At 37.0% G+C, this 24212-nt stretch overlaps 1 protein-coding gene across 1 annotated transcript; it reads left to right on the top strand.

Moving 5' to 3' along the window:
• Positions 1-1447: 1447 nt before the first annotated feature.
• HACD4 (3-hydroxyacyl-CoA dehydratase 4) lies at positions 1448-24006 on the top strand. Its single transcript, XM_045563000.1, has 7 exons — positions 1448-1535; positions 3319-3422; positions 5990-6117; positions 14610-14722; positions 17965-18071; positions 22865-22990; positions 23835-24006. Exons 1-7 carry the CDS (start codon positions 1498-1500, stop codon positions 23915-23917), a joined length of 699 nt encoding a protein of 232 aa, XP_045418956.1. The 5' UTR covers positions 1448-1497; the 3' UTR covers positions 23918-24006.
• The last annotated feature ends 206 nt before the right edge of the window (positions 24007-24212 follow it).

The raw sequence follows: 24212 nt of genomic DNA on the forward strand, positions 1-24212 counted from the left end.
CCACTCTAGGCCATCTAGGACTTATTTTCTGTCTTGCTGTTTGGCCTGAGCAGAGGTGGCATTGAAAATGGGTTAGCCACCAGTTTGCCTTAGATCAAATGCTCCCTAAAAGCAAGGATGGGGTGGGGGTGGGGGGTGTAGCTCAGCAGAGTGATGGGGGCAGGGGGGACTCGAGGGAAAAGTTAACACACTCCCAGAGAATAGTTGCAGGAGAGTGTTGGGAAGTCAAACTGTGAAGGTGTTATGGAACCAGGAAAATGGTAAGAATTGAAAGAAGTACTTGATTATGGGAGAAAAATGGGCAGGGAGTTATAAGAAATTTACATTAAGAGAGAAGCAGAAGGAATCTAATGTTTAATTCTAGGGTAAGAGAGATTTGACTATGTTCCTAAACTGTGGTGAAAGACAGTGGAAAGGAGAGAATGAAGACGCAAAAAGAGGCAACAGTTAAAACCCATGCGGCAAGTTTGAGGACTGGTGAGCACAGGGGAGGGGCTACCCTCTGGCTGAAGGCGGGGCTTGGGAGAAGGTGCAGACAAACGGAGAGGTGAGACCTGGGCATAGTGAATGCACTTTGAAGAAGGAAGCTATGGCCTAAAGGCTGACCTTGAAGTTCTAATACTGCCATTTATCAGTTGTGTGGCCGGTGGCAAGTGGCTTAGCATTTTTCTGAAGCCTTAACTCCCCTTTTGGTAAAATGGTGCACTAACTTGTAACTCCAATAACTGGATGTTTTCATCCCACTTGCTTGCAAGTGCCTTCTTGCCTGTTTCTGTTTTTATCTGTTTTGGGATGTTTCTCTTACAGGGCCTAGTAGCCTGAGGATGGTCTGGATCCTATCAGCAAAGGAGGCGGGTCACCTGAGGGTGGAGACAGTGATGCCCTAGGCCTGAGAGCAGAAAAAGGTTTTAGGAGTGCTGGGCGTAGGCTACGGCGATTAATTTAACAAGAATAAGAGCAATTGCAAGCATCAGCGAGGACCCAGAGATTAGAGGGCAGGGATGGCTGATCCGGGAGGAGTCGGGCCCCTTAGCTAGGAATGTGTTGGGAAGGTGTGAGCACAGCTTCGTTGCTGAACCTCTCTCACAGGGGTGGGTTATGAGGGGCGCCCACCTCGGGTCCACGCATCCCAGGAGGCTTTGGGATGGGCTTGAGCGATTTCTTAAGGCCCCCGTAATCGCCTAGATGCGTCGATTTCCACGGGGCTTGCAACAGGGTCTCAAGCCAAAGATTAGGAACCTGTCGCCAGAGCTTGGTGAACTCGCCGGGAGCGCGGGCGGTGCCCGGCGAGCCGTTAGCGGTGCGGCGCTGCGCGGCGCTGCAGGGACTCCAGGAACTTCTCGTTTATCTCCTCCTGCCCGTCGCCCGACCTCGGGCTTTTCCTGTCGGTGACTGCAGCGCGCAGCGAGGCCCCGCCCTTCCGCGCGGCCCCTCCCGCCCCTCCGCCCGCGCCGCTCCGGACCGCGCTGGGAGCCCCGGCGGCGGCGGCGGCGGCCCATGGGGCGCGGGGCGCTGCCCGCCTGGCTGCAGCCCAGGTAGGGCGCGCGGGCGCGCGGGGACGGGCGGCGGGCGCTGGCTCCCCCAGCAGCGGGCGGGCTCCGGCCGGCGCGGCGAGCCCCGACCCTGGCTGGCACCCTTGGAGCCCCGGACGGGTATTTGCTAACTTCATCCTCTCCAGCACACTAGGAGGAAGGCTCTGTTATTCTCCCCACTTTACAGATGAGGAAAGGCGGAGGGCAGGCTGCATGGCCACCCCTGCCCCTCGCGGGCCCTCTGCCAGGCCTTCCTCCCCCTCCCCCACCGGGAGCGCTTCCGTGGACTCTCTCGGACGCGGTGTTGCGGGTGACTTTTAGATCTCCCAGCTGTGGAAACACCTACCTACCGCACGTGTAGACTCCAGGGGAACTGATTCAGTGCTACAGGGGTAGGGCCTGGAGATGTGTGTGCTCATCGGGCAAGCCCGGTGTTCTGATGCAGGGTGAAGGGGGCTCTCTTCTGCTCAACCCCTTTAGGACTTCCTCGTATAGGGGCGGGGGTGCGCAGATAAAATCACCCAGCTACACGGTATCTGCTTCCCGGCTTATTGGCCTCGTCTCTTAGAGGTTAGACGTCTCCAACTGGGAGAGAACCTGGTCTACACTGGCAGGGCAACTGCCTCCACCCTTCTGAACCCCCAGGGAGCACTTCAAACAGTGCTTTTCCTAACTCCCTCAAACCATATATCTGTCAATCTTCTCTTAGTCTTCTCCCCAGGAACCCACAACACATTTTTAAACTCAGCTTGACTTCCCTTTTCTGGCCTGAGCAACTAAACTGCTTTCTATGTGTGTCTGATGAAGGAAACTATCTGCCCTTGCAAAATAGAATAGAAGGCAGTGGCAAGATACTGACCCCAATCACATAATGTATTCAAAAGTCAGGTGTGTCCAATTACTGAATTACCCACCACTGGGGATTGCCCCTACCTCCGCTCCCCCTCAGAACTAAACCGGTTCTCTCTCAAGTTCTGCACTCAGCAGGCTGAGCTACTGGGACACATATTGCCACACATGGACCCCTCTGCACCCATGTTTTTTTTCTTTTTTCAAAAATATTCAAAGCCATCTTTGAATGATAAAGCAGTGATTGCTTTATCCCTTGGTGAACAGCAAGGTTAGAACTTTACCAAAGATGAAATGGATTTTGAAAGAGAACTGTATTTGGTTTTAAGCAAGTTCAGGCTTATGATGGTTCAGCTTACAATTTTTTGACTTTATGATGGTGAAAGCTATATGCATTCATTAGAAATCATACTTCACATATTTAATTTTAATCTTTCCCTGGGCTAGCGATGTGTGGGTAAGATACTCTCCTGATGCTTGGCAGTGGGCAGCAGTTCCCAATCAGCCACGTGACCATGTGAGTGAAGAACTGGTATCCCACGGGGGCCCTGTGTTGCCAGGTGATTCTGCCCAACTGCAGGCTAATGCAAGTGCTCTGAGCACAGTTAAGGTGGGTGAGGCTAAGCTGAGATATTCGGTAGATTAGGTGTATTAAGTGCATTTTTGACTTAGAACATTTTCAACTTAATGCTGGGTTTATCAGGACAATAACCCAAATGGTAAGTGGAGGAGCATCTGTACTCACTTTAACAGAAGGTGTGTGCTTTGGGTCCCTTCAAAACCTGACATGTATTTGGGGGTAACCAAATAAAAGACCATGATGTGGAAGAGTTTTGTTTTGCTTGCTCAAGTTGGCCAGTCCATTAAAGGACATGTGTACAATGACAAAATGATGATTATAAAAGATGTGTTTAATGGCATTTTTCTATATTTACAGGTACAGGAAGAATGCCTATCTTTTCATCTATTACTTAATCCAATTTTGTGGCCACTCATGGATATTTACAAATATGACAGTCAGATTTTTTTCATTTGGACAAGGTAAAACTGCAAAAACAGTTTTTGATAACTTTTAATCCTTGTTTTCACCTAGTACTCCTTATATTAATTTTAAACTTCTACAAATCTCCCCTAACATTCTTCACTTCTCTAAAACCCATATTTTGTCAGTAACCATACATCTTACTGTGAAAACCAAAACCTTTCTGGAAAAGGAGGAGGAATGAGATAAGGGAAAGTGACTTGGCTTCTCCCTGAGGAGGCAGTTTGCCCTGAAAACATAGACATGGTATTGGGGTGGTGCCATTTCATCGTTACTTTTAGTTTTGCACCAAACCTGAGCAGATTTCTTTTTTGAGGAAATATGTAAATCTTAGTATAAGATTTTGTGCAGAGAAATCAGAAATTAATCAAATTCCTCCACTGTTTTTTAATTCTTCAGGTTTAGGGTGACTGGAGAGTATTAGTAAGACAAACACAAACTTTATATTCCCCAAGCCTCTCTTTGGTCCCCTTGAAAAGTAATGTGTAAATGACATACTTTGTAGAGATGACTAATCACTTATATGGGAGTTGGCATTAATGGCTTAAGTTATAAATTTCCTCCAGTTTCCTAAAAAGTAAAGATACTCTTTTAAAGTAGCATTTCAAATTTTAAATAATGAATCATTAAATGACTGTCAAAATAACATTCTTTTCACGTTCCATCCCCACGTGGGTAAGTGTCATCACAGTTTACAACTGTTGGGTGACTTGACAATTTGAGCAACTGCTGGCTTCAGCTAAAAACAAACATGGATAATACATCTGGGAAAAGTCATGCTGTGCTCATCATTTCAGACTTCTGTATCATAAGGAAATTAATCTACTTCTGAAGCACCGTAAGCTATCTTTTTTTTTTTTTTTTTGAGACAGAGTCTCGCTCTGCCTGGGCTAGAGTGCCGTGGCATCAGCCTAGCTCACAGCAACCTCAAACTCCTGGGCTTAAGTGATCCTCCTGCCTCAGCCTCCCCAGTAGCTGGGACTACAGGCATGTGCCACCATGCCCGGCTAATTTTTTCTATATATATTTTTACTTGGCCAGATAATTTCTTTCTATTTTTAGTAGAGACGGGGTCTCGCTCTTGCTCAGGCTGGTCTCAAACTCCTGAGTTCAAGCGATCCCCTTGCCTTGGCCTCCCAGAGTGCTAGGATTACAGGCGAGAGCCACCGTGCCCAGCCCCATGAGCTATGTTATCTTGTTTTTTCTTACTGTACAGATAGTCTTGCCTTTGTTAAAAACATCCAGAAATACAACCTAAGACTTGAATTTCAACTGTAAGCATTGAGAACCTTCAAGCAGAGGAAAACACAGGTGATGAGAAAATATCCTTTATATTTTTGGAAAAAAGCCATCACTTTTAGTCTTTGGAAGTTGGCTGACATTGTATGGGCATATTACTGGTCACTCACAACACGAACCACAAGCCACAAACTCTGTTATGCTACCTCATCTTCCCAGTGAGAAAATTTGTCTTAGCGGTTTATTTATTTTTTAATTATTACCCTGCCATTAAAGAAGATACTTATTATTAAAGAAACACAACTGGTTCATATGGAAAGCAGACTGAAAACTACCAAGTGTGGGGGATCCGTACAATTCTTGAATCAATGTATAAATTAAGTAAGGGCAACAACAGTCTAAAACTCTTTGTAACACCTGCTGCCTTCTTCCTTCACAGAGCTGTGTAACTGATGATGCTGTGTTATAGCAAGTGCAGGGCAATGGATAAGAGCATGGACTATCTGTGTTTCAGGAATCATCTCTGAAATGGGGATAATGATGATAGTGTCCACCTCATGCAGCTGCTGAGAAGAGAAACCCTTAGTCAGTGGTCAGTTAGTTGTTACCATGTGCATGATCGCTGGGCAGTACAGACAGCAAAATCTTCCCTAGAAGTTTCTAAACATGGCAGGATTTCATTTTAAAACATAAAGCAGTGAATTTATCCCAGGTAGAGGAACACTTGTGTCCCTTCCATTTCAGCTCTCTCTAAGTACAAAATTTCATTTGGGCCCTCTGCTATGCAGATTCCAAAAGTCTGGGTCAGAGGCTCAAGTTCCAGTGTTTAAAACTAATAAAATCCTGAAAAGCACTAAGTATGTACAGAAACCAAATGTTGGATGGACATGTTACTTGATATCACAGCATCATTAATGACATTTGTATAAAGCTTCTCTAAAGTCATATTTTTTTTCCTTTGTCATTTCCTTGTTGGTAGAAAAGCTGTGAGCACAGCAGCAGCTTTAAGCAGCTCACATCTATTTACGCTTGCGTGGTCTAGATTCTGTATGGTTAGTCACTTCAATGTGGGAATTGCTTTATGATCTCCTATAAGGTCCTTCTCAAGTTTTTACCTCTTTTTAGAAGAGAAGCAGTTACAGTGTACCATAATATGAAGTGCTTTCTTTGGTTGGATTGTATTAATAATTTAGTAGCCTATTAAAGAATTTTCCACATAAATACAAGGAAGTGAATAATCTCCATTTTATTTCAAAGTGTGGCATAGATTTGGGTTGTGATCTAGCTTTTACTTACTATATTTGTATTTTTAACCCACTGGACACAGATTCAATGGTTGACACTTTTTATGCTATTGGACTTGTGATGCGACTTTGTCAATCCATTTCTCTCCTGGAGTTGCTGCACATATATATCGGCATTGAATCAAATCATCTTCTCCCAAGGTTTCTGCAGGTAGGTTTTAATCACATTATCATTATAGAATCTGTTTGATATTCTATTTATAGCCTCTCTTGATTTTATGGCAGTTAAAGAGCCAACCCTTGCCTTAAGTCACTGATAAGGAGAAGTAATTCTGTGGAAGGATAACTGTATTCTAAAACACACAGTTAGAATAGCTGGTTGGAAACATTCAGGGCAGTGATGCTTGTGGGTCTTGCAGCACTACATTGATCCTATCCTGGGAGGAGATTTCACAGTCACTTCCTACCATCACTAGGTCACTGCCTGGGGTAGTATAAGACAATGGAAAGATATCGGATTGGAGCCATTCAGACTTGGGTTTGATGCCTGGCTGTTCTACTTACCACTGTGGGATCAGACCCCTCTCCCCCTGCTGAGAGGGCAGGACACCACACACAATACCTGGCACAGAGCAGATTATTAAAAAACAAAACCCGCAAATTTCTCTTCATCCCTATCCAAGGAATAGAGTACTCCCAAGCCATTTCTTGCTTATTTCACCACTTTTACTAAATACAAATGGAAAGGGGAAATCATTTGTGTTTATCTAGTATGACCTTAAGTATAGACTCAAGGATCACACAGACCTAGATTCAAATCCCAGTTCTATCTCTTACCAGTTGTATGAATTTAAACAACCCATTTGATTAATTCTGAATCTCATTTTCTCACATGATGTGGAAATAACATGTATCTTATGGAGTAACTGAGAAAATGGTTAGGATAAGTTCCTGGCACTTAGTTAAGAATACAATACCTGGTAGCTATCACTATTACCTTAGCTGTTGTTTGTTCCCTCTACCATGCCTCTAGCCATGGATGACTGTGTTCTTTTTAAGGCAGGTTGAAGGAAGATGAGAAATATACTGGTAGACACTCTATGTGGAAAGTCATTGCTGGATTAAGGCAAAAAAATAAATAAATAAAATATTTTTCATAGGAAAAGGGAGATAAGGGCTAGGTGACAATATGAATGTGTGTTTACAATCTACAGAAATAGATATCTACATAAGTATAATTTTAGGTTTCCCCAAAATAAATTTGAAAAATAGATAGAAAAATTCACATTGTAAAAATAATTAAAATATGCTAGAATCTTATTATATTGCCAGTACCTACAAAAGTGCTTAGAATGTAAAAGTATACCTTAAATTTTATTTGAATGAAAGAGTAGTAGCATAGATCCCTAAATTACAATTTGTTTAAAATATCATCAAAATTTAAAAGATGTAAATACCAGTATAATCCTAAGCAGCCTACTAGGAACACAGCATTTCAAGTTTATGGGATATTTTTTATTTTACTTAATAAAAGTAGAGAAATAGTATCCATTAGTTGAAATAGCAAACATAAAATAAAAATCAGGGCAATGGTGTGTGAACTAATAACATAGTAGTTAACTAAGCTAAGACCTAGATAAGATTTCCTTAAACATATTTCCTTACAAAATAACAAGGGGTAGAGATCTGTCCCAAAAGAAGTGTATTATTTGGGAGCAAGATTTTATTGGTATTTATGACTTATTGAACAGATGTGTTGTACTTTGAAACAACCAAATGCATATATATTACCAGCATCCCATAATATTAATCTTGGAGAACAGAATAAACCCAGATTAAATGAAAGTTGTATTCTATCATGTGGAATTATTTTGCTTGGAATATGCTCAAAGTCATCTAAAAATCTAAGTCATGTTTTCTTTTGATATACTTTTTTAAAAGGACTTTTCATTTTTTTTGGCTAAATTGACTAATACAAGTTTCATGGTAAAACATGTTCAAAATTAAGAGTAGTGTGTTATTTGAGTTATTGTCAATGTAAGGAATGTACCCAGTGAAAATAGCCAACTTTGTAAGAAGGAAAACTGAGCACCTTCAATATACCTAGAAAATGTGCACAAAATATATGCTTTACAAAATTATCCAGACTGGCTTAATATAAATTACAATAAAACAGAAATCTAGTTTCTTGGAATTCCAGAAATTCTAGAATATATGTGTGATTTTAATCACTGCTAGCTAAAATTCTATGGCTTATAGAAATATGATCACTGTAATCAAATAACCAGATCTTGGTTTGGTAATTTAAAAAATATTGGCAAGTATGCATTAATACTTTTTATTCAAAGGTGAGTTTGCAAAGTCTACTGTTGCCTAAATGATTTTTAAGTCTTTTTTTTTTTTCTTTTTTTGAGACAGAGTCTCGCTCTGTTGCCCGGGCTAGAGTGAGTGCCGTGGCGTCAGCCTAGCTCACAGCAACCTCAAACTCCTGGGCTCAAGAGATCCTCCTGGCTCAGCCTCCTGAGTATCTGGGACTACAGGCATGTGCCACCATGCCCGGCTAATTTTTTTCTATATATTTTTAGTTGGCCAGATAATTTCTTTCTATTTTTTAGTAGAGAGGGGGGTCTCGCTGTTGCTCAGGCTGGTCTCAAACTCCTGACCTCGAGTGATCCACCTGCTTTGGCCTCCCAGAGGGCTAGGATTACAGGCGTGAGCCACCGCACCCAGCCTGATTTTTAAGTCTTTAGTCATTGGAGAGAGAAAATGTCAGGATCCCCACATTTGGGAAGACAATTACCATTGTCATCCTGGCTGATTATTACCAATTTTTGTTGTGGTTGTTTTGTTTCCTGTTTTTAAATCTTTCATTTGAGATTCTGTCTACCCTTTATTTCTTTTATTCATTTATCATCCTTTCCATAGTTCTCAGAGTGGAAATGGTGTTGGAGAAAGCTTCAAAAACAAGCCATTGTGTCCAAAGTTTCATTTTCTTCCCCCCTTCCTTCACTAAAGTTCTGCAGACAATTAGAATTCCCTCATTATGAGATGACCCTGAGGCTTCTGCTTTAAAGAAAGAAAACTCTCAGGTTGTGTAATCATTGTTGGTTTTCCTGTTTCCCCATTTTTAAATGAAGAAACTGTAGTTAAGCGAGTGGCTGAGTTACTTCCACAGTAATCATAGTGGGCTGTATACAGTATCTTGAAAAATGTATGGTGTCCAGCTGCTTTTAAGTAGGCCAAAAAAACCCCCCAAAACAAAAAAACAACACATCCACACAATTGTGGTATGATTTTGATACTACCTTCAAGAGATTGCTAAGCCACAACTGAAATCTCTTTTTGGGAACTGGTCTTCCAGAGTATCTAGATAAATAATTCTAACTAACAGTAGAAACTGATTAGCTACTTGATCAATTAGTATTACATAATAATAGTGGTGTGGGTAGATTTTTTTCCTACACTGCATTTGTTTTTTGTTCTTTTGTTTCCTGTGCATTTTTAAATGTTTCTCACGCACATCTCTATTTTGACACCTAGGGAAAAGCCATTATGAATATCTCAAATTACACACAATTGCTAAAGGAAAAAAGGAACAAAACTCATTGACTTAAAAGACAATAACTTAACAGACAGCTATATATTTTATTTTTTATACACTTAGGGGAAAAGGGCAAAATGATAACTATTTATAAACTTCCATTTTTATAAGTAATTACATGCCAATTAAAACTATATAAGGAAGTATAGTAAACTTTTGATATTTTTAATTAGAAAGTAAAAAAGGTCCAGAAACATATAAGAAATGATAATATAAAAATTAACCATCTCTCCTCTCCAAATCCTTCCTCCCAAAGGACCTTTCTTATTTTATGAGCTCAAAAAAAAATGTTGAATGGGGAGATTAGGTGATTTCAGTTGATTTAATCATAACAACTTGACTTTTACTGAACAGAATACTACCAGCCCTGAAATATTGATTTTGAAAAGCTTTGTTTAGACTTTGCTTGTGCAGAATCCTGAGAAAGAGATTTTTATTGATTTAGCTTTAGGATGTTTCATCTCAAGGAGAGGGGAAAATAGCCCAAAACTAACCTTTTGTATCGTAACATTAGACTGATACCTATTCCTTGTAAGAAACCCTCAAAATAATACAGTTTATCACCTTTTGAGAAATGCTTTAAATGCAAAGATTTCATTTATAACTGAATTAACACATTGCCACACTAGAAAAAAATTTTTTTTCCTTGGGGCCATAGTGTTTTATTATGAAAATAGAATAAAAACTTCGAAAACAAAATGATCCTTTCTTAACTTAATGAAAAATTTATTTTTTATTGTTTTCTGTGTGTGAGTTATATGCAACTTGAAAAATAGTTCTCCCAGCTCCCAAGGTGAAGAGCCGTGAGTTATTAATACATATGCTTCACGAGGCCCCGGGCTCAAAACTAGCATGAGTTAAATACAACTCACATAGCAGTTAATGTGTTAAAATGGTTCAATTTCACATCCTTTCCACTGCATCATAATAAAAACTGCTGTATGTGTGTTAATTTTACACATTTTTTACCCAATTTTTTAAAATTTATAAATCAAAACACTAAGAATTATCACTCCCCAAATTATGTTGCCTACAAAAATTCCATGTATGAGCCCAAATCACATAAATCATTTCTATGTTTACCAATAACACCTCCTATTTCTGATAAGGGCAAGCAGAGATCTGCTTGTCAAAAATCATTCCAAAGATTTCACAGACTCTCAAGAGAACAAATATGAAAGAATTCCCAAAGGAGAGCATCTTAAACTCTTTTAGGAAAACAGGTTTTACCCTATTTTTTTTTGAGCTGTGAAGTGCTTGTTTTCATTGCTAAAGAATCTTCTGACTTTCCATAATATCACAGATTTTTCTATCTATTTGTGACTTGGGAATAGGCTTATATTGTTAGAGATAAAACTCCCAAGATAGTGTTGAGCTGTAATATTCTCCAAAGTTTGAAGCCTCCCGGGAATGAATTATGTACTCAATTCACTCTGTAGATTTTTCTTCTGTTTTTTGCATTTGATCCATGTAGTTCTTCAGTGTGATAAGCACAAAGCTCTACTTATAGTGTAATTTTGCAGATGCTGAGATTGTCTTTGTTCACTGATAGTCTTTATTATCTATGTAGAAAAATGTTTTCCTGTAAATATACTAACCACTACATTAAATTATATATTAATAATAGCTTACATTTATTTAGGGCTTTCTATGTTCCACTTTTCTAAGTTTTTTATATGTATTAACTTATTTAGTCTTCATAACAACCTTGTCCTGTATATAATAATTACTATGTGGTAATAGATATTAGTTATTATCACCAGTATAATTACTTAAGTAGATTGTGCAAAAGTTACATAGGTTTTGAATGTTTTAGCAAAAATTTAAGCTATGTGGTTCCTGAGTTCTCAGCTATTAGGCTACATTTGTTTACTGTCTATTTTACCAAGTATAATGTAAATACCAGGAAGGCAGGGACTTGTTCTTGTTCACAGCTATTAATATATTCCCTGGGACCCAGAACAGTATACTCAATATGTATCTACTGAATGATAAATAAACAAAAAAAATAGAATTATTTAAGTGCTTTTGTCTTATAGAATAAAGCATTAATAACTGGCAGTTTTTGAATACAGATATTTTTCTGAAGTTCTAAAAGTTCACAAGATTGAAATAATTTAGTTTATGATTTTAGTAAAATAGTAATCTTTGAGGTTAAAACTAATTTTAAGATTCTAGAAATTGTCCCTACAGTTGAAATATCATTTTACCCCTTCCATAGCTTCTAAATTTATATTTATAAAGTAACAACTTAGTTTCAGTCATTGTTTAACCTGGAGTTTGGGATTCCCAAATAGAACATAAAAATACAAAGTATTTTTATTTTGTGGTTACCATACTTTTGAGTAGACCACAGTATCACCACATTTAATTTAACCTAAATTATGTAGGATTTTTACTATACCTTTTATTCTACCTGTTTTAGTTACACTAAACATTACAAGGACATTTACTAATAATTAGTCATATTTTTATAGGATTTGTTAAAAATGACAAATTGCTAAGTTCTTCCAAGTGTAAAGCTTTAAATAATCAGTCAAATGATCATATTAAAGAAAATTGATAAATTTAAAAAGTCTTTTCCTCAAATTGTTTTGGTGTTGATTTAGAAAATCAAGGAGGCTCTTGTTTTAAGGCTTAATTTTTAAAGAGAAGCTTTTTAAAAGAATAGCCTATAACCTGGATATTAGGCTCTGGAGTAACCCAGAGAGTAACAAAGGTGAAAAATTCTTAGTGTTTTAGGGATTGTGAATCAGTTTGTCTAAATTTTGATTCCAGACCTGTAAGTATGTTATTTTCACTTAGTAAAATGCATGTCTTTTATAAAAGGCAAATAACAATAACAGCATCTAATTCTTATGGTCATTATGGAGATTAAGTAAGATGGTTTATGTTTGGAACCTGGCACAAAGTAACCAATAAATATTGGCTTTTATCAACTTAAGAACATTTCCACCTAAATTCTCCCATTGTATTGCCATTGAATAGTCAAGTTAGAGTTAAATAACCATCAGATGATTTGTTAACTAATTAGATTGACATTGTATATCGGGGAGTCTTCACATGTATGTATGTGTGTTGTGGTTTGGTTTTTGAGGGCATGTTGGTTGCTGGTTTCTATACAGCTGGGATTCCATCACTAACATGCCACATATCCTTAAGTGATGATTTTCAACAGGGTGAGTTTCATCATACAGCTCCAGTCTTTCTTTGCCTTTTAGATTTTCTCTTCTGTCCTCATCAGTTAAGGGGCAGCCTGACATCATGGATAGTTTACAACTCTGGAAACTAGGAGACTTAAGGTATATGTTTCCAGGTCTGCCATTAGTTTGTACAAGTCACTTAACTTCTCTGGTTTCCAAATTCCTTATTTGTAAAAAGGTAGGTAGGGTTTGGTTAATATCAGAATGTTTTATCCACAGGGGACCCTAGAAATCATTTTACCAAGAAGTGTCTGTTTTTTAAGTAGTCAGTCATGTAAGTAAATATCTGTGTTGTATGCATGCATTCATGTGCATGTATCTCCTGAGATTTTTAGCAAAAACTGAATGTTTTCTTAATTACCAGGCACTGCTCAAATGTAAGATTAGGTAGTGCTTAAGTACCTGTTTTTTGCTAAGATCTTGTATTCGAAGGCTTCCAGGTGTCATTACAACAAGGTTGGATCATTCAGTAATTATAACTGCAGTTCAGTGGAATTCATTATGTAAATATAATTAAATCAAGAATCTAGGGCATTATATTATAAAGAAAGACTACCAAAAACAGCTATGTAGATAGCTTCCATAGATTGACTAAGGTTTGAATCATATCTAATTCCCCTTAGCCAAGCAAGGAACCTCTTGACTCACCACTGTAGTCATAAACACACTGATATAGCTTATACATGTGGATTTCCGATCATGTGGCCAATTGTTGGCAAATCTTGGATTTCTCTGCCCGAGGTGATTTTTCAGGACTAACAGCCTATGATTCTAAGTCATAGGCTATCCCAGTCTTTTCTCCTTGATCTGCTTTAAAATAAAGGCAGTTACTGAAAAATACAAAGTAATCCCCCCTTTAATGCTCCTTCAATCCCAAGTATATTTTCTTTTGACCATTGAGAACAAAGTAAAATGTTCTATTAAAAATACAAAAAGTGCAGAATGTACAAAATATATTAATATAAGAAGTTACTTTAGGTTGAGAAAAAAATGTATTTTTTTGAGGATAGTAATTGGAGCTAAGACAAAAATATGTCAATTTTCAATGATTGTAAACACTTACTGACTAGGAATATATATTCTAAGAATATGTTGAATTCTTTTCATTTTCCACTAGCTTATGAGGGTTAGGATTATATTCCGCTATCAACTCCCCCCAAAACTGGTTTCCCTATTGGATGAAATTGAAATGTCTCAGTCTGTCATTCAAAACCCTTCCCAACCCAGCCCCAAACATGTTTTCAATTTCACCTCCTATTATTCTCTTCTAAGCACCCTCCACTCTATTTCCCCGGTGGTTCCTATTACTCTGCAAGGCACCCTATATTCCCACACCTCTACCTCTGTTCAGGCTGCTCCCTTTGCCAGGATGCCCTTTCTCATATCCAGTCTACCTGACAAATTCCTATTCATTTTTCAAGATCCAACTGACATGTTGCCTATCTTCGTGAATCTCCCTCTCCTGTGTTCCCAGCACACACTGCGCTGGTTATTGCTGCATGTTCTCCCATCGCTGCTACCCTCTCTGCAGCAAGGACCATGTTTCCATTATAGCATCCAACACAGTGGAAACTCAATAAGGGCTTGCCAAAGTGAATAGAAATGTGTGCATGTGGCAAGAAAAAGGGAAATACCCTGATTTAGATCAGATATTGATATATATATATATATTATCTTTTCATTCATTATATAATATTATAATTTGGAAAGTACAGAAAAACAAAAGGAAATGAAATTCACCCATAACCCTCCTACCTCAGAGATAGTCATTCTTAACAGTTTAGTATACTCATTTCCAGCTAAAGCATACTTTTAAACAATGTGGTTTTTAAAATTAGAAAATTATCTACATAGCTTAACAGATGATCCTAATTTTTGACTTTGCTGTTTCTTTGTTAGCTCACAGAGAGAATAATCATCCTTTTTGTGGTAATCACCAGTCAAGAGGAAGTCCAAGAGAAATATGTGGTGTGTGTTTTATTCATCTTTTGGAATCTATTGGATATGGTTAGGTAAGAAGGAAAAATAATCTCTTAAAACAAGGCCAAATTTTCTTTCTACATTGAAACCAGTAATAGCTGCTTACATTGGTTATTCTGAATGAGAGAGAAAAACATATCCCTTTTCAAATTATTTTATCTTGATATGGAAATGTATTTTTAGTGCTTTCCTTAATGGGCATATCAAAGATAATGAAAACCTACCATGGTATTACAAGAGCAAATCAATGCATTCAGTTTTCCAGACAAGGCTTGGCATAGCACCAACTTGGAATAACTCTTATAGCTGTTTGCTAATGAAAGGCATTCCTTACGATTGCTCTAGTACATGTTACTTTAATAAGCAAAGCAGGACTTTTATCATATCATTGTCAGAATTTACAAAGTTGGTTTCTGTGAATTCAAGAATATTTTAAATATAGGACCATGTCTATGGAAAAAATGCACTTTCTTGTTTATTTGTATACTATTCTATTAGTAGAATTAGAATTCTAATAGTAGGTTCAAATGACTAAAGTCATTTCGTGGAAGGGAACCCTTGCTCTGGATAGTCTTCAGCATGCTTCTGATTTTAAAACTTTGCAATGAGATGTGCCTGGTCTTATCTCTACCAGTAGGGATGTGAAACAGTCCCCTTTGTTCAGTGAGCCCTTATGCCTCACTTTGGAGAGGTGTCCTACCTGGTAGGTTAGCTTTCACAAATGACGACGGGCCTCCTACTTGAAAGATCTGGATGTGACTAGGTAACAAAAGAGCCTTGGTGTTTAGCTGGAGTTATGTAAATTCTTTATTGTTGATAGCTTATCTGGATTAAAATATGTCTAATAGGTTGAATCCTAGATGAATTAGAATGAAATATTTTGTTGAATTAAAATGACTATAATTCTTTGTATATAAAACTTAGAAATTTCTCATTTTTTAACTGATAGTTTTATAGACTTGGGGCAAACTTCATGGAGTTTTACAGCCTCTGACTATAAAATTCATGGGACATTGGTGTCTTATTTGAGACTGTAGCTTTCCAATATACTGTTCTTAGGTATGTCTGGTTCTTTGAGTATTGATTTAGTCTCAGATAAGCTCCATAAACCAATTAGAGAACAAAACAACTTTTGCATTGAAAGTGGTAACATGCTGTGATGGGAAGACTTTTGGACATGAAAGTAGATGATCTCCCTGAATGAACCCACCGCCACTATTACTTGCTAAATGACCTTAGGCAAATCACTTAACCTTTTTTATTTTAATAACAGCTTTATCGAGGTATCACTTACATGCCATAAAATTCACCCTTTTAAAGTATAAAAAAATTTGTGGGTTTTAGTAAATTCAAAGAAATGTGAAAGCAACATCACTATCCAATCTAAGAACATTTTCATCACCCCCAAAAGAAACCCCATTCTCATTAGCAGTCAATTCCCATTCCCTCCTTCCCCCAGGCCCTGGCAACCACCCATATATTGTCTCTGTGGATTTGCCTATTCTGGAAATTTCATATAAATGGAATCACCAATATGTGGCTTTTTGTGACAGGCTGCTTTTACTTAGCATCATGTTTTTAAGGTTCTTCTATGTTGTAGCATGTATCAGCACTTCATTGCTTTTTATGGCTGAATACTATTCTGTTGTGTTGATATGTCACTTTTTGTTTATCCATTCATCAGTTGATGGACATTTGAGTTGTTTCCACTTTTTGGCCATGAGGAATACTGCTATGAACATCCATGTATAAGCTTTTGTGTGCATATGTTTTCATTTCCCTTATGCCTAGGAGTGAAATTCCTGGACATCTAAACTTTTTGAAACTTTTTTTTGCCCCTCTGTAAAATGGTGAGGAGAGTTAGAATCTTCCCAACCTACCCTAAAATGTCTTTTTTCAAATAGAAGAACAGGGGACTTCCTCAAGCTGATAAAGGCATCTATGAAAAAATCCATAACTAACATGACATCTAACGATGAAAGACTGATGCTTTCTTCCTAAGATCAGTAACAAGACAAGGATGTCCACTCTTGCTATTTCTATTGTACTGGACATTCTATGCGTGGCAATTAGGCAAAATAAAAAAAAATGAACAAAAATATATAAAAGCTATCCAGATTGGAAAGAAGTAAACCTATTTTTTTTGGCAGATGACATGATCTTATACATAAAAAACCAAGAAATCTACTTTAAAGATAATAGAACTAACAATAAGTTTAGCAAGGTTGTAGAATATGAGATCAATATATAAAAATCAATTATATCTCTATACATTTGAAATGAACTATCCTAAAATGAAATTAAGAAAACAATTCTGTTTAGCATAGCATCAAAACGAATAAAGTACTTAGGAATAAATTTAATGAAAAAAATGCAACTTGTACACTGAAAACTACAAAACATTGTTGAAAAAAATTAAAGATCTAAATGAAGGCAAAGACATCCCACATGGGTGGAAGACGTCATATTGTTAAGATGGCAATACTCCCCAAATTGATCTGTAGGTTCAATGTAATCCCAGCTGACTCTTCTGCAGAAATTGAGAAGCTGATCCTAAAACTCATAAGGAAACTCAAGGAACCCAGAATAACAAGAACAATCTTGAAAAAGAGGAACATAGTGGAAGGACTCATTCTTCCTAATTTCAAAACTTACTATAGAGCAGTAATAATCAAATGAGCCATATGGGAGATTCTGATATATGCTCAAGCCTAAGAACTACTGGCCTATTCAAAGGAATAAAAAAAGATATAGACTGATTCTTACATCACAATGGTAGGTTTAAAGCTACCTACTGTACCCCAAACAAGCTCCTCCCAAGGCCATTTCTTTAATCATATAAGATGGCACAACTGCAGAAGCAGAGGAATGGCAAATAAAGATTTGGAAGTTACATTTTTATTTGTAAATTCATTGCTGAGATATTTACAAGTATGTCTGTCTTTAAGAACCTAGCTGTCTTGCTCCATAAAATGGGCTTGGCTTTTTAATGAAATCCAAGTCACCAATCAAGGAAATTGTAACTATAATTTCTTGGGGGTGGGTAAGAGTTACATCTTGCTCTGTTCAGCTCTATAATTATCCATGATGTACCCATGAGACAAGCTAGACTGACATGGTCCCCTTCCCCCCATTTTTTACCTCTTGTTGAAATTATAGGAAATAAAGTATGTAATTTGCACACTTTGCAATTTTATCTCTGTATTACGTTTCTTCTCCTATTTCCCAGACATCAGCAGCAAATGATGTTTAAGAACTTCTGGTCTCCTTTCAGGTACACTTACAGCATGTTATCAGTCATAGGAATTTCCTATGCTGTCTTGACATGGCTCAGTCAAACACTATGGATGCTGATTTATCCTCTGTGTGTTCTTGCTGAAGGTAAGAAAAGAGCAACTTACTGTATTGCTTACTGACAAAAGCCATCTAGTTATAATGGTTAACTAATGTTTTGATGATTAAATTACTATTTTTGCTAGTGCTTAGCTCAATCAATGTATCTTTCCTGGCATATTTCTCTTGAGGCAAAGAACCAAAGTTGGAGGGGGAAGCAGCTCTGCACAGTAGACAAAACACTGGATGAGAAATGAGGACATTTGAGTCTTTCATTAACTCACAGAATGAGTTTTGGGTAACTCATTTAACCTCTGAGTCCGTTTACTCACCAAAAAGGGGTTTAACATTTACAGATTATGATTTTTTTTTTTTTTTACTTTTAATGCATAGAAATTCAGTTCCCTAGACTATGCTTCCCACTTACCTTATCCTCTGTGTGTCCTGCCCTGTCTTGGTGACTAGTTCAACTCTACCTTGTTTAACTAGTAATCATTGGTTTCTAAGGGAAGCATTCCCTGACTTCCTTAACCAAGTTATACAGCATCATGAATCTCCCTTTTATAGAGCCTATCTCTGTTCTGATTAGACACTTGTATGATTCTTTGCCTAATGTCCATTTTCATGACTAGACTTTCAGCTCCACAGGGATTCTGGGATATTTGTGTCTGCTGCTTCGTTCCCTTCCTTTCTCCTATGCACCAGTACACATGCTCAACAAACGCTGGATGAATTATCGAAAACAATATAAAGTAGGCTAATTATGTAGCCTAAATATAAACCTAAAATTTAAAACTAAATAGTTAAAATCATCAACTTGCAAAGAGCTTGAGGATATTTGGGGAATGTATGCTTCCTTCTGCAATGGATTTGGCAGACTGCTATGGAGTTTTCTGAAGGACATGATTAAAGTTTTTGAAAACTGAAGGCATAAAATAATTAAGAAAGCATGTTAAGGTAACTAAGGGAAAACATAAGGAAACAGATTTAACATAAAATGATGGTGACATTGGCAATAAGCATAAAGTATAATAAAGCCAGTATGTAAAATAAAGCCACATGTTTTCTATCTACTGATGACCAGAGAAAAGGAGCTTAAGTTATAGCCCATCATAGTAGAATTTTTAAATTCCTTTTCAAAACAATTATTAAATTTTGAAAGACTATTCCAAGAGAGTCTAGAGAATAATCTTCTTGAAAACCATAAACAAATTGATTGCCCATTCCTTAAGAATGAAATCCTTCCCTCACCGAAACATTTATTGAGTGCAGTCCTTTGTTATATCAAATGAAAGAACTTTAAAGACTATCTAAAGGAAATGGGGAGATGTTGGTCAAAGAGTACAAAGTTTAAGTTAAGAGAAATAAGTTTTTGATATCTATTGCACAGCAGGATGACTGTAGTTAATGTATATTTCAAAATAGCTAGGAGTAACTTTCAACTGTCTTACCATAAAAACTGATGAGGTGATGGATATGTTAATTAGCTTGGTTTAATCATTCCATATTATATGCATGGACCAAAACATCACATTGTACCCCATAAATGCATACAATTATGATTTGTCAATTAAAAATTATGTTAACAAAATTTAAAAATTAAAAGGATTTCTAAAGGAATAAGGCAGAAATATGACTAATCCCTTCCTAAAAATAAGGGATGAGTAAATAAACAGGAAATTTTCCCATTCTTGTTATTACATAACTCTAAGCCTTGTCATTTTTAGGAAAGCCATGTTCTTTATGGTTGTCATATAACTCACATTCTTTTATTCTTGCAATTATAATGTATGGTATATACAGAAAAAGTCTAGAAGCATACATGATAAAATGTCAGTAATGATTAATTTTGGGTGGTGGAATATGGGTGACTATAATTTTATCTTTATATGTTTCTATTTCAGATGTCCCAAAATATAAAAATGTACAGTTAAAAAAAAACCCTACTTTTCATAACTCTAATAACTTTTATGAAGTTAATATTATTTCATTTTGGTAACTAAGATTTTCTATCTGATAAATGTAAGACAAAAACAGAGTTCATGTAAATAACCAAATCAACTAATTACACTGATTAAATGCTATAAACCTGGGGGCAGCTCATGTTAATCTCAGAGGGTACGTTTGGTGTCAATTGCAGATCCCACACTGTGGCTCTCACAGTTGCAGACTCCTGGCTTTTCTTCCATCTTTCTGTCTTTGAAAAAATGTTTATACTAATTGACTATATAGAAATATAAAAAGAATATACTAAGTTCCATATATCTACCACCAGCTTCATCAAATCTTAGCATATTCTCATAATTGTTTCAGATTTTTTTAAAAAATTTAAGAAGGTACAAATGTTTTTGTTACATGGATAGTTTTTATAATGTTTAAGTCAGGGCTATTAGTGTGTCTATCACCTGAATAGTGTTCATTGTACCTGTTAGGTAGCTTTTTCCCCCTCTATTCTGTTCCTGCTCCTTTTCTTTATTTCCAGTGACCTTTTACATCACTCTGTGCCTATGTGTGCCCAATGATTATTACCAAATTATTAGAGAGTACAGGTGGTGTTTGTTTTTCCATTCTTGAGATACTTTGTTGCAGCAAAAGACATTATTTCATTCATTTTTATGGCTGAGTAGTACTCCATGGTATACATAAGCCACATTTTGTTAAAACTGATGGGCATTTAACTTGATTCCCAATCTTCGCAATTGTGAACTGTCCTGCAATAAACATTCAAGTGCAGGTGTCTTCCTGAAAGACACAAAGGCTATCCGGGAAAGAAGAGGTCGCCTTATTGCTTTTCACTGATGATATGATCTTGTATCTAGAAAATCCCAAAGACTCCACTTCAAGAGACTCCTGGAACTGATAAATAAATTCAGCAAAGTCTCAGGTTACAAAATCAATGTACGCAAATCAGTAGCATTTCTCTATATCAATAACAATCAAGCAGAGAGTCAAATCAAAGATTCAATACCATTCACAGTGGCTACCATAAAATAAAATACTTAGGAATATACTTAACCAAGGAGGCAAGAACACAGTTCTCTCTACAAGGAGAACTACAAAACACTGATGGAAGGAAATTGCAGATGATACAAACAAATGGAAAAATATACCATGCTCATGGCTGGGTAAAATTAACATTGTTAAAATGTCCATCTGCCCAAAGTGATTTGCAAATTCAATGCAATCCCCATCAAAATACCAACATCATATCGCATAGATCTAGAAAAAATTATGCTTTGTTTAGAACCAAAAAAGAACCTGAATAGCCATAGCCATCTTAAGCAAAAAGAACAAATCTGGAGGCATCACGTTACCAGACTTCAAACTATACCAGAAGGCCATAGCAACTAAACAGCAAGGTATTGGTACAAAAATAGAGACAAAGACCCATGGAACAGAACAGAAAACCCAAATATAAAGTCATCTACCTGCAATCAACTTTTCTTCAACAAAGCAGAGAACAACATACACTGGTGAAAAGAAGCCCTGTTCATTGTGATGCTGGGAAAACTGGATAGCCACATGCAGAAAAACGAAACAGGACGCCTATCTCTTACCATTTACAAAAACTAATTCATGATGAACAAAAGGCTTAAATGTAAGGCATGAAACCATAAAAATTCTAGAAGAAAATATAACAAAAACTCTTTTTGACATTGACCTAGGTAAAGAATTTATGACTAAGACCCCAAAGGCAATTACAACAAAAACAAAAATAAATGGGTCTTGATTAAATTAAAAGGCTTCTGCACAGCAAAGGAAATAAGCAACAGAGCAAAGAGAAAACCTACAGAATGGGAGAAAATATTTGCAAACTATATATTCGATAAAGGGCTAATATCCAGAATACACAAAAATTCCAACAAATAAGAAAAAGACAGTCCCATCAAAAAGTTCACAAAAGACATGAACAGAAACTTTCAACTTCTTCCTGTGGAATCTCCAGTAGGTTCTGGCACTTTTCCCTCGGAATTACACCTTATCTATGTTTTTTTTTTTTTTTATCTAAAACTTTTCCTTCTTTCTGAGACGATCCAGCAACCAGTGTCTCTACTCACCCATCTTCCCAATTCTCCCATCTTTCCCTTTTTAAACACTATTTTGAAATAACTTTAGACTCACAAAACATTGCAAAATCAGTGCATCATTACCATATACCCTTCACCCAGCTTACCCAAATAAGAACATCCTACATAGCCGTAGTACTTTATCATTTTATTCCATGAAATGTTACAAAATATCTGTATATGGGGTAAAATTTCATAGAACCTCCATCTCTATTTATCTGACACCAGCTTCTTCCCTCAAAATAATTTAGGCTGGCGTTTCTTACAGAGTTCCTCAGAATTTTTATTAAGTTCTACTAGGGCTTGGGGAGGAAGAAGAAGATATTTCAAGGCCAGTTAGACTGAGGAAATGTTGGGGGAAACCAGTTTCTTTCTTGCAGAACTTCTCAGAATCTCTATGATGCTAATGTGTTGTGAAACTCCAAGAGGAAAACATATGCAGCATTTTCCAAGTTCACTGGTCTATTACCTCTATTTGTGGCTAGGGGGACAGAAGTATATTGTGATATCATTTTTAGAAACACTGTAAACTATATAGGCATGATAAAGTACACAAAGGGCAAAAATTCAGCAAGTCACAGTGCTGTTAACAGCCTTGCCAACTTAATCATTTAGCAGATTTCTATACCAAACTGTAGCTTTAGCTACAAGATGCAGCAGCAGTCATAAAACATGTCATCGAATTCAAAATATCCTTCAACTATGCAGACATATATACATATCCCTGTAACAACATGAGGGAAACCTTTATGATGCTTTTTTTTTTTTAAACAGCATTCGCCATCTATCAGTCACTGCCTTATTTTGAATCATTTGGCACTTACTCCACCAAGCTGCCCTTTGACGTATCCATCTATTTCCCATACGTGCTGAAAATATATCTCATGATGCTCTTTATAGGTAAGTGGCATTTTTGTCTCTGCGTTTTTCCCTATGCTTTTTGGTTTGTGCTGCCATCTACCTCAATAGTTAGGTTGGTAAACATGGGAGAGACCAAAGAGGAAGCCTGATCTGATGAACTAGATCTTGTTCATAAATCACCTGGAAGTTATAATGCTTTTGTGCGGGGCATCATGAGATCAAATATGTCACTGTTTTGCTGTATGAACGAACAGTTTTACTAGCAGAAAATATAACTGCATTATGTAGGGAATAAAGAAGGATTGGCTATTTCTGATTTTTCCATTTATATCTATTTTGTTTCCTATTTTTTTGGCTTTATAAGCTAGCACTTCCTAGCAGGCAAATGGGGATAGGTATTAAAGATTCAAGAAAAATTTATGGAACAAAAACTTATAGTTGACAAAATTTGGTCAATTGTTTTCTAGGAAATTGGAGGGAAAAAACTTCCATTATTAAATTTTAATTTCCACAGCTCTAACTTTCACAAATCTCCAAGATAACGATTATCTCTAAAAGGTAACATATCAGACATAAGAACAACACATGTAAAGAAAAGACAAACTTTAGACAGTGAAACTTTACATTCTCGCTCTGTAGAGAGAGCTATCCTAAAGAAGGAAGAAAATTCCTTACATTAAAAAAATAGGATAGAGGAGTTTGATTTACTTCCCTTTCTACATAAAATCTGGATATTTCTTTAAAGTGTTTCTTCTTTGAGTCTGTTTTGCAAGTGTCTCGTCCCTAAAACCCAGGCAGTACTCTGACTGTATTTTAAAATCATCGTTCTAGAGAAATGGTTAACCAACCTTACTTACTTTTGCCACTTCCTTCTCCACGTTAGGTATGTATTTTACGTACAGTCACCTTTATTCAGAAAGAAGAGACGTCCTCAGAATCTTTCCCATGAAAAAGAAGAAAATGTGAAGTCCAGCATTCCAGTATAACATGAGAAAAGACAGGCTTATCGACTGAGCTGCAGTAAATACAGCACAAGAAGTATTCTGGTGGAAAAATACCTAGTATGTGACAAAAATCCATGACATGAAATAATTGCACACACCCCCAAAACTCTAGACATACACAATGGGCTGTTTTCCGCACATTATTGTTTTTAAGACATATACTCTTCTTACCCTTTCTGCTTCGGCAAAGCTGTGGATTTTACACAAGTTGCACTTATGTTGTAGGAAGTCTGATTATTTTCCTGTGAGGTTAATGA

Source organism: Lemur catta, chromosome 10 (genome assembly GCF_020740605.2).
Source record: "Lemur catta isolate mLemCat1 chromosome 10, mLemCat1.pri, whole genome shotgun sequence".
Classification (NCBI taxonomy): Eukaryota; Metazoa; Chordata; class Mammalia; order Primates; family Lemuridae; genus Lemur; species Lemur catta.